At 43.1% G+C, this 12,027-nt stretch overlaps 1 protein-coding gene across 1 annotated transcript; it reads right to left on the bottom strand.

Moving 5' to 3' along the window:
• Positions 1–570: 570 nt before the first annotated feature.
• On the bottom strand, positions 571–7,924 carry st8sia1 (ST8 alpha-N-acetyl-neuraminide alpha-2,8-sialyltransferase 1). Its single transcript, XM_029495398.1, has 5 exons — positions 7,722–7,924; positions 6,753–6,897; positions 3,535–3,644; positions 1,690–1,782; positions 571–1,351 (listed from the first exon to the last, which is right to left on the bottom strand). The coding sequence occupies exons 1-5, from the start codon at positions 7,898–7,900 to the stop codon at positions 871–873; spliced, it is 1,008 nt and encodes a 335-aa protein (XP_029351258.1). The 5' UTR covers positions 7,901–7,924; the 3' UTR covers positions 571–870.
• Positions 7,925–12,027: the final 4,103 nt, after the last annotated feature.

The following is a 12,027-nucleotide window of genomic DNA, read 5'->3' as shown; positions in this document are numbered from 1 at the left end:
TTAATCCTGAAAAAAAAAAAAAATCACATTTGGCAAACAAAAACAACATGGCGGTGGTGGTGGTGGTGGTGGTGGGGGGGGGGTTATTAAAATGCAGCTTGGCTAACATTCTAGTGGATATAGTAGTTAAGACTCGGTTTGTAATGGCTCCTGCTTTGAACTAATGCTTCAGCTGGCACCAGAGAATGCCAATCAAGTGCTTTGTTGAAGAAAAGCTGAGAAATCCTTTCATAGACATGACAGCCAGCTTTCACCCCCCCCCTCCCCCGATTCTCTTTTTTCTCTTCTATTAAATTTCAGCCCCTTTCAGGCTACCACTAGACACCATTATCTCTCCCTTGTCCCTCGCGTTTCACCAGTCTTTCAGTGGGTTTTATTATTCCTCCTGGTCCTCCACTCCTTCTGTGTCTGCTTAACAAAGACCCCGAGGGGGGTTTGCTCCAGCTGCCCCATATGTCAGTCAGATACAGTAATCAGCATACAAAAAAAACCAAAACAAAACAAAGCAAAAAAAACCCCATCCCCCCCACACACCCAACCACACACACTTTCGCCTTCATTAGTCCCAGCTGAGGCTTTCTATAAAAAAGACACAACCATGCACACGCACACCAAACAAGGGGTAGAGAAATGGCAGGTTGTGGGAATGTTTCATTATTTCACATTGTGTGTGTGTTGCTGCTGATCTCGGGGGGAAGACATTCTCATGATTATGAGCGATTAGCAGGAGTGTGTCTGGACACAAACGTAGTGCAGAGGTTCCTCAGGGGAAATATATGCACCCATTTATGTCAGGACTGCTTATTGACATCTCACATGAAAGCCATCAAGAGTCACCTGATCGCAAAAACGCCACCTCCCGAAGGTGTCCTAACTCTTTCCTTCCTGAGGGGGGCAACTCCCAACTTTCATGCGCAACGTGCCGCTTTTGTGCAGGTGCCATAGCTGGACAAACTCCTCCGGCATCGCGTGGAACCACTTGTACGGCAGGATGTTGTCGTAGTAGTGGTGGCTGATGGGCTGCTCGTCTAGGCCGACAGAGAAGGGCCAGAAACCGTAGGCCGTCACTTCTTCGCACAGCCCGAGGGCCAAGCTGACCAGGAAGAGCCCCGTGGAGAGGCGCTTGGCATGCACGCCGCGGGCTTTCCAGAATTTGCCCACTGTGCGTAGAAATTCGGGGTTAGCGAACAGCATGGTGAGGTTGGAGGATGAATCTGCCAGGGCGTAATAAGCCCGCAGCGACGGGTCGGTGCCAGGCTTCATGGAGAACGCCGGCATGTAGATATAGCTGGAGCCGTACACTTTCATACTGTCCACAAACTCTTTTCTGGACCAGAGGAGGTTCTGAAATCTGATAAAGAGAGGCAGTCATTTGGAGGACAGCGTGCATGTGACGTAGACCACATCACAATCCCGTCCCGAGTGTTTTGCACCCAATGCATTGAGGAAATGCATTTTCCTGTGCTGCCACATCACACTGCAGAAATTGCTTTTACCTGATTTTACCTGGCGACCAGAGAACACTGAGAACTTTGCTTTTAATTTGTTTCTCAGAAACCAATATCTTTCAGTTTCACTCTGAACCCCATTAATCTTCTCCAGTGACCTGTGCTCAGACGGTCAAACATCCTGTGTGTAGCGAGATGTCAGCTTGTTTCTGATTCAGTGTGATGGTAAAAATTCTGTTACCTTTTCTCGATGATGCTGGGGTTGGCTGTGACCAGATGTGTCCTGGTTCCAACATCATCCACATATTCCTTTGAGAGTGGTGGAAGGTTGCACCTGAATGAGGAAGACAGAATTCTGATTGCTGTAGGCTCTTAAAAGACACACACACACACAAATCATAAACAATTATTGGATTTATTTGAATCCTTATGGAATACAGGATCAGATAATGATAGTAAACTGACATTAGTATTGCTCCTGCTTATCCGGAATAGGTTTTTTTTTTTTTTTTTTTTAAATCATTCTTATCTTGTCTGTGTAATTCCAGCCTGTTTACAGCCATAGATTGTCAAAAGTGTATCCAATTTCCCATGATGTTTTCCACAATGTTACTGTTATGTTCACTTTTTCTTGTCTGCCAAACACAAAAATAGACCATTGTGGACCGCGACATTTCGTGTAATTCCATATTTTCAAGATACAGTTACTGTTACTACTGTGACTGTTCAATAGCATGAATTACAGTAATCGTGGAGAATTTGTCTCCCACATGCCTGGTCTGTAGCTTCTGACCACATCAGTGCAGTTTATGCTCAGCAGATGCAGGAAATTAAGGCCAGACGAGAAGCGCTCCTTTCATTGTCAATGCAGAGAAATGTCATTGTATGCTTGTTGTATGTTGATATGTTTTCCTCCTTTTCAGTTTATCTCTCCAGGTTTTTCCAAACATTCCTACTTTAGTTTAGATTCAGCTGTCTCTGCAGTTCTGTTTTCTGTATTGCCTCCTGATTGTTGACTAGCCACAGTTCGACTTTACTTCTCTAACAGTTATATTTGTTGGGTGACTCATTCAAGTCTGGCTGCTATTAGGAAGTTGGATGACTGTGGATCAAAGAGGTGGTTAAAATAATTTGGCACAGTTTGACAAAAGTGAAGACTGAATACAAGTACATCAGAAAGACAGACCGGGAAAATTATCTTGTTTAAACAGTCCATCCATTTTCAAAGCAAATGTCGACAGTACAACAGCAGAGGAAGTTATTTATCAGTAAAGAAACATTAAAAAAGGGCTTCCCCAGCAATCACACACACAAAAAAGCAAAGGAGACGTTAAATACCAAGCAATAGAACAGAATGTGCACAAATACAGGTGTATAAGCAGAGTTTTGAGTTTTGATTACATTTAACTAACACTGTCCATACGGGAACAGACCAGATAAAAAAACAGACTGCCAACACTGCTGACAGTCTCTTCTTTTTTGTCGAGGTATTTCTGTCCTGTTATGCAACAACAACCTACCGAGGGACTACGGACAGAAATTAGCCTTGACCTACAGTCTGGCATATTTATTTAATATCCACGATCCATTCTTTTACATGAATAAAACTACTGAGGAACAGTGGTATCAAAGTGGCATAAACCCTAATGAGCACACCCAACAGCGTTTTTGGAGCTCATCAAATAAAACAGAACTGCAGAACACATGGACAGTAAGTCTGTAGATGAGAACTGGTTTAAAAGACAGCTTAGATTACTCTCCAAAGGGAACCATTATTTAACAATAGGATGAAAATACTCTTATTTTCTGAATCCAGACAGAGTTTTCTTGTAGACAAATATCTTTTATGCCCTACTGGGTGCATTTTTTCTGCTTTATGACTCTTGCTGTTCCTATTTTGCTTGCTCACTCTCAGCAACCTCTTTTTTCTCTCTTTCTCTCACTGTGGCCTGATTTTTCTATCTCTCTCTGCAAAAATTATCACTGATGGCTGATGGTGTTTGGCTGCTCTCTTGGGCATGGCTGATTCATATTGGGGAAAAAGCTGCGGAGCAAACACATTCACACACAGCTGGTTATGTCTCACCGCATGATGAAGTCAGCCCGGTCAATGTGCTGTCCACATTTGCTGTGTCGGAGGATGCCACCGTTTCCCACCACCGCACACTTCTTCAGGGGGAGCTGGAGAGGGTTGTCCTAGGCAGAGGATATCATGCGGCTCTGTTAGAATGTGTTGGGACATTAAAAAGAAGTTACATACATGAACTTAACTTCTAAAGGTCAGGCATGTGCACGAGTCACTGGAATTGTCTACTGTTGGAGTCATTACCTTTCACAGTCTAACATATGCTGACTGACAAACAGGACAACTGAGGAGCTGAACAAAATATAAGCTTGACGTCCTTCATCCTTTGAATAAAATTCTGCTTCCTAATGTTTCTTATCACAGTCATGAAGATATATGATCCACATTCCACGAACCCAAAGCATTGGAGAGATATCCTGGTTGTGAAACACTGCCTTATCATCGTCTAAATGAAAGCCTTGTATAGGACAGCGTCAAGTCTGCTTCAGAGGACACTGACATGTCACACTTCAATGAGACAAGGACCAAAAATGTCCTTACTCTTTGCCTCCGCTGCATTTAAGTCGCTGGCATGGATTAAGCAAGACTGTGGAAACAATTGCACTCATTATTCCCTTCGGAGTGCAAACACTTAAGAGTACACACATACATACACACACATTTCACTGCCTCGGGGTCTCCTTCAGACCGTGACAAAGGGGGTAAGTCAGAGGACAATGGCCTGGTAACAGGACATCAAGCAGGGGAAGGCGACCGGTGAGCTGAGCGAAAACTTGCAATGAAGCCAGTTATTACAATCGCACAAAGCACAGCTGTTTCTGGAAAACTCAGTTCGTCTATCATCATCGTTTTGTCCAACCAAAAGTTTATCGTTGTATAAAAAGAGCGAAAAGCACAATAGCTCTATTTTGTCTATTCATTGGTTTCCTGCCTTGGATTCATAATAGAGAGAAACCTTCAGTGACCGTGTTATGAGATTTAAGAATGAACAATATTTTATTGTAATTGACAGACTCTTATGTCGGACTGCCAAACATTTCCATGGTGCTGAAATTAGATTATTTCCTGAAAAGCACAACCTGTATTTCACTTATGTCTGCATATACTGTCAAGGCTCAGTGAAAGGAGACATAGATGAAGGGAACATGAGAACAAGAGAGGATGATGGGACTGCACGTACAGTCCAGTAAACTGTGCGTAGGGCTGCTCTGTTTGAGCTGCTGATCTAACCAGCAATTAACTGTCAAAACCCTAATTGGCACATTCCCTGGCAGATGCCCAGATACTGGAGCTGCTGCCAGCTTAGTGTAGTGTGGCTGGTTGTGTTCAGACCTGCAATCACAGCACTGGTAGTTGAGAAGACAGAGTGTTTATGCGTGTCACTTTGAACATGGTCCATCCCACCTAAATACCTGTTACCTTCCTTCTGGGAAACACACAACTGGCCACAATATTGGCCTGTACAGTAAGTGTAACCAATGCGACTAAAAATACTGCTCACAAGCTTTAGATGGAGACTCATAAAAGGACAAAGTCGTACAATACAGCGGCGCTTCACCACAACCTTGGGCAGGGTGATGCACTGGAGTAAGAGACAAAGAAAAATACCAACCTGCAACCATCACAGGGACAAAAACACATCTAACAGTGGAATCATTGTTGAACCACCAGATTACTCAGACAAAGTCACAGTCAGAGTTCTGGAAATGCTGTTTAGGAACTAAAATGGGTAGCTTTAATGTTTAGCAAGCTCCAGCCCACTCAAATCACACACATCTTCCAAAATAACCATTCCAACATTCTTGGCTTTATCAGCAGTGGATTGTCATTTCTATTATCACTATTTATTATTTCTGCTTCATATATTTAAATTGCACTATCAACCAATTTACAGTTTTAACTTGATGAAACTGCTTTTGCCGATAAAATAGAGAAAGAAAAAGACAATATCTTGGAATACACTAAAATATTTAGTTAACTATCACGTGAAACAAATAAAGGCAGTGATTCTTCATTACTGAATCAGAAACCAGAAAATCTTTGCTGTGCGCTGCTTGAAAAACAACTCATAAATAAACAATCTGAATAAATAGCAGAATAATTTCTTTAGCTGACTAATCATGGGACAAATTTATCATGCCACATCTACATTAGATGGATGAATCAAGCCCAAAATTATAAGACAAGCACTTTGTTATCAAAACACACACACACACACACACATTAAAGTCTTAAACCGGTCACGCTCAGCCACTCTCACTTCATATTCTCATCTCTTTATTTATTCACCCTCTCCTCCCCCATCCATCATGAATGAACATGCACAGCTCACGCCTGCAAATTAGGGTCAGATAATCATTACCAACCGGCATATCAGACTACAGTTGTGTGGCCTCAGTTAAAAGGACCCAAATGTGGTTATTGTGAGTGAGAGGGGCTGCCCAAACAGAAACCACGGCAACAGCACTTACCCCTGAGGTTCTTATTTTGTCCCATTTCCAGGCACAAAAACACATAAACACCCTCATCCACACACACACACACAAACCCATGGAACCATGTAAAAATAGCCCAGTGGCCTTTATCTGGATATGGACACACATACACAGAGGGCAGAGATACACACTCTCCATTTTTGCACTGTGCTGTGGTCCGAATGTGGAAAAGAAGGAGGGAGCAATCCAAGAGACAATTTTCACCCATGGTTCAAATCCCCCATCTAAGATTAGATTAAAGTGGAGAGAAATGGCAGGATTAATCCTTTAGTGTCATAATCACAGAGCAGGAACTTGATTTGACATGGAAAAAAGTGAATATAATGAAATTAAATAGGGGAAAAAGAAGAACATGACCTAAATTTTGCTCTTGTATTTTTTATTGATGCCTCCAGCATCTTTAAGTTGCCTTGTTGCCCCCCCCCCCCCCCCCACCACACTGAAGAGGCTATAGCAATAATCCTCTCCACTGCCTCCTCCCCCGTCTCCATTGTGGATCAATAAGGATCTATGCTCAAACCCACTGTGCCATCCACCATGTCATATTTCGCTGAGTGGTGGAAAATCAGTTTCCAACATCTGGTCTCACTTACTTTTCCAGAGGACAGCTGCTTCTCTCAAAGTCACCCAAGCAAATTCGCTGCCCTTTAGATTGTTACTGCAGATGATAATGTGACTCAGCCGCTTGCATTGCACGGATGGTTATTAAACTCGCCTTCCTACCTGCACAAAGAGCGAGTAGGTCTCATTGTTGACGGTGTGCGAATGGTAAAACTCGCCGTCGTACCACAGGACTTTGCCCATTGGCGAGTTCTCCTTGGTTACAGCGAACATCCTCTGTGGATCGCAGCAGTCCGTCAACAACTTCCTGCGCAGACAGAATGTGGGGAAATTACTATAAACTGAAACGCCTCAACACAAAGTGCATTCATCAGGACATCTGGGATTCCAGTCAGAAACTGGTAATAGTAACATTTTAATTATTATAATTGCCCAGAGGCTTGTGCTAATATGGCAGGACCAAAGACCAGAGTGTGAAGTCAGCTGCTGTACATGAAATCATCAAGTATTTTAGGTTTTCTGCCTCGATTTAATAATACCAAACTGGAGATGAAAGGATTTGAGCATTCAGTTCCAGGCTCCTTGGAAACTGAGCTTGTCCTCATCTCTTTCACTGTTAATTCCTCATCCCACCCCCCTCAGGGGGCCCTGCCCGCTGCTCTGCAATTTATCACCTTCTCTGGTTATCCCAATAGGCAAGGCGCAGACGAATCATCTGAACATATTCCCTGCTGGATAATCTTTAACTGTGTAACTAACCTGCTCTGCAGATCCGCTCATTATAAATAACACCATCCCCATATGGAAATGAATGAAATGATGAAAGGATGAGATGAAATGAATTAATATGAAGTGTAATATGACCGGTGATGTTTTGGAGGAAGATGCTGCAGAGCTTCACTGATTCAAACTTTAAAATAGTCTTTTGAGAGTTAGTTTGCCAGATTTTTTTCTAATCTTTATTTCAATTATCCCCGAATAGTAGTAAAGGTTTACTTTTAAAAGAAATAGTCATAAAAAAAGGCAAAATCTGCACTTTTATTTGCATTACTTCAGGACAATTGAGGGGCCCCGGGCCACACTTTGGGAAACACTTCCTTAAATCCATGGAGTGTGAGCCCTGAGACGAACCTGTACAGATCGATGCCGGTCTGGTTCCTCTGCCAGTCCTCCCCCTGCCTCAGCACCTCCTCCACTATCTCTTTATCTCGTGGGAGTCTGTAGACGGGGAAAATGTAAAACCAGCAGAGCACCAACACGCACAGGGCGGCCCAAACCGACAGCTTCCCCCGGTAGCATCGCACCAACATCTTCCCCCACCCCGGTCTTTATCCTTATGCACGGCTCAAAACAACCGGTGCGGGAAAAAGCAGGCTTGGTTTCCAGGCTGGTCTCATTCCGCAGAAGGGGTGGAGGAGGAGGGGGTGATGAGCGGAGCTGAGAGGCAGTCTATCCGCCTGTTTGGCTCATGCATCGGCTCAGAAACCCGGTTTTCTGCTGGGGAGGGTTGAACGGAGACGTGCGGGAGCGTCTGGCCCTGCGGCAGCGTGCGGCGCTCGGTTGCGGGTTTTCGGTGCGGTGTGTCGGGCTCTGCAGGATTCCGCCGCTCTGCTCTCCAAGCATCACCACCATCGTTGCAGCCTGCTGCAGTTTGGGAGGAATAAAGCAGGTCCCCTCCCCGCCGGGCGTCCCGCTGCCTCCCCCGGTCACCGAAAATCCTTGTTCGTGTGGAAACGTGCCCGATCCGGTCCACTAATGGCCGGCTTTGTCCCGCATGGCCCGGCGCCTCCGGGGCCTCCGTAGGATCCGCTGCAAGTGAACCGGGCCAGTCCGCTGGAGCCCTCCTCCTCCTCCTCCTCCTCCTCCTCCTCCTGTCAACACCCCCTCTGCAGAGACAAAGTGCTGCTTGTGCAGAGATGAGCGACCAGCCGGCCGAAATTGGCCGGGCGAGAGCGGAAGTTGGCTTTCAAAGTAAAACCACACACACGAGTCTTGAGCTGGCCTTTATTACTGTCGATGGTTTTGGCCAGCAACAGCAAGCTTACATAAAATACAATCTCCATCCAAAACCTGATAGAAATAATGACTGCAACACCTCTAATGAACTGTGATGGTACAGCACAGCAATTTACACAGAAGGGGATTTAAAATCTTTCTTCCACTAAAACACTGATCTCATTGCAGGACGTCTAGCTACATATAACAGGCTCTGGACTGATAGTTTAATTATGCTAAAGTCATATTTTGTCAGTTATTTCATTAGTTGATGAAGCCATGACGAAACATGATATCCAAATACTACTTTAAAGGAAAACAATCACACAGAGAGGCCTTTCTTTGTCAAGTATTATACACATTTGAATCAGTCAGCTTTAGTATATTAAATCAAACTATTTGGCACACTGACTGAGAATAGGCCAACAGTTATTGTTAATAAAATAAATAAATGCACCGTTTGCTGTGAAACAGGAGCTGCCACATGCCAGCCATGTTGACCAGCTTTGTGGGTTTAGATGATAATAATAATAATAATAATAATAATAATAATAATAATAATAATAATAATAATAATCTTTCCTCATTTATTAGCAGACATCCATTGATCATATTAAGCAGGAAACATACCAATACATGGGGTCGAATCTCCTTTCTTATGAGCAAAAGCCACAGCTGGATTTGGCCACAGGCCTCAGGGTCCAGTGGGCATCTACCCAAGTCTGTGGCAAGAGGAAGATCATTTTCTGCACATACTGCTTGCACATCAGTATGTACTGTACTTACTGGCTCCACAATCAAAATTTGCCTTGCAAAGCTACAGCCCTGGAGGGCCACTGTCCTGCATGTTTTAGATGTTTCCTGCTCCAACACAGCTGACTCAAATGATCAGCTTGTCATCGAGCTCTGCTGAGGTCTGATGAGGAGCCACTCATTTGAATCAGGTGCAGGACAGGATTTGGACACCTTTGATATATTTGATAAATGATAAATTTATTTGCGGTTAACATCATTCATTCTTATTTTGAACTTTTAAAAGTTTCAGTTGTGTCCTGTTTTTGTTTCTGCTGCAGAAAATGTGTGGTCTCTCACTAAGATCAGTATTATGAGGAGCTGCCTCCCCCTGCTGGACTTTGTCTGCAGCGAGTGAAAAAAGGCCTCATTGTGACTGAGACGCTGTGGGTGCTGTCAAACCCCCGGACCACACCCTAACACCACACTGATGCCAGGTAACCATCTTATTTTCACATATATCTTATCACTTTTTAATCCACACATTTCTGCCAATTTTTGTCTGCACATTAAAGCTGCATATTCAAATTCTGCCCTGTAAGACTGAAGCAATTTCTAGTTTTAATCCTGATTTTTTATTTTTTTTTTCAGCTTCTGGTGCCATTTGAACAACATCAGTCTTCAGACTTTATAGGAGATTGATTGTTGATTGAATGATATTTTCATCACTCAGCTGTGTGAAAAGACGATGCTTTCATTGTTGAGGCCAAATATTTGCAGAAAGTGTTTTCTGTTCAGGATCTACAGCAATTGTAACAATGAAACTTTGTATGAATCTACAGGACAAGGTCAGGGCCACACATGAACAGATTTCCTGTTTGTGTATGTTTGAGTGGACTTGTAAATATTACACAATGAAGACAACATTGTGAACCCTAACCCTAACCCTAACCCACCTACATATACAAAGGAAACAAAGAAGGGAGGGAGCTAAACATTGCACATAAACACCTCTCCTAAACACATGATTAAATCAAATAGTCGCCACTATAAAACAGATAAGTCAGGAATATTATATTGGACCTGCAGCCCCCTACAGTTATCTGACAGCCCCCCTGTCCCTTTGTCTGGATATACGGGTTGATAAAAGGGAAGGAAGCTTAGCAATGTGGGCTACTCAGGGCATCCACTGCACCCTATTAGGAATCTTGGAGGGCAGCGTCAAGGTTAGATCAGTGGACAGAGGGATGCCATGGCAGACCACTTGGCTCAAGTCCTGCGTCAGCTGCTCGCTGTGTCTCGTGTCCAAACAAAGGTGCACTATGGAGCTCTGCAAGATCTAAAAGAATGAGGAGAGAGTCTAGCAATGGAGGACCAGAAAGAAAGATAAAAGAAAAAAAAAATCTCTCCATTCTACACTTATCTTGAAATAAATATTAAAAACAAAAACAAAACCAAATAACCATTATCTATTCGCAGACGTGGCAAATCTTAATAATATCCCATAGATTATCTTTGTAATCCTCTGATCCTCTATGATTTTATGACTGTTTCCACCTGTTCCTAGCCCTTATGCTAAGCTAAGATAACATTCTGCAGGTGCTAGCCTTTTATTTCATAACAGACATAAGTGATATCACTCTTCACAGCCTACTTTGAGGAAAAAAGAAAAAGACATTACAAAACTTCAAACCATTGCTTTACGTGTACACTGAGGAAAATATCCTCCTTTATTATCATTATTATTATTATTAAATAAAAAATTATGAAAGTCCTGAGTTAGAAAATCGAATATTTGTTTGTGTGCAGGTAGAGAGCCCATTTAAACAGAAATACTCTAAAATTAAATTGGGTTTCTTACTGTACCCCTGAGTCACTGAATACTTCTAATACATTCTACATTTAGTGTACCGGCCATTGGATCCAGCCGTGATCATTACTGAGGTCACGATGTACAGTGCAGAGTGGTTTCAGATGACCTAGTCACCCAGTTGCATGGCTGCTTGGGTCATGACCATGGGACGACGACCAACAAAAGAAATACCACTTCAAAGAGCAGGTGAGAGCAGACTGAAACCCTGAAGGATCAAGTTCTATCAAGCTGTTTGAGGCTACTGTGGCTGTAGTTGATGTCCTTTCTTCTTCACCTCCACCAAATGATAAGATTTAGTGAGGAGAGCTACGGGGCAACGCAGTGAGCCGTCACCTACCTATTTATGAAAGCAGCAACGGCAGAAAGTGCATCAGAAGCATAACAAGGCCTCAGGATTTTTTGTGTGGGTATATGTGCCTGAGTGGAGGCAGAATGGAGTTGGGTTGCATCAGAAATAGCTCTCCCACCTGCTGAGGATCACTGAAAAAAATAAAAAAAGGATGACAGAACATTTGCCGTCGCCCTTGTCTTCCTCCTTTTATTGCCTTTCATTGCTCATTGAAGGATTGTCTCTGTAGCTCCTGTTGCCCTTCTGTTGTATTTATGGCAAAAAAGCAACACAGGATGGTGTTTGACATTGGGGCAGTAATATAGCAGGAATGTTTCCGGGGTATGTTGAAACAATGTGGAAAATGTATTCAAATAAATAAACACCATGTGTTCTGAACAAAGCTTTACGCACATTCACCAACTGAGCATTTAAAAGTAAGTTTCCATTTAGTTAGTTCTCAGATTTGTAAGAAAATTATAAATATTCTAGTTATGGTATTCTCAAAT

The sequence above is a fragment of the Echeneis naucrates genome, chromosome 23 (genome assembly GCF_900963305.1).
Source record: "Echeneis naucrates chromosome 23, fEcheNa1.1, whole genome shotgun sequence".
NCBI lineage: Eukaryota > Metazoa > Chordata > Actinopteri > Carangiformes > Echeneidae > Echeneis > Echeneis naucrates.
This window is presented reverse-complemented; position numbering and strand designations above follow the sequence as displayed.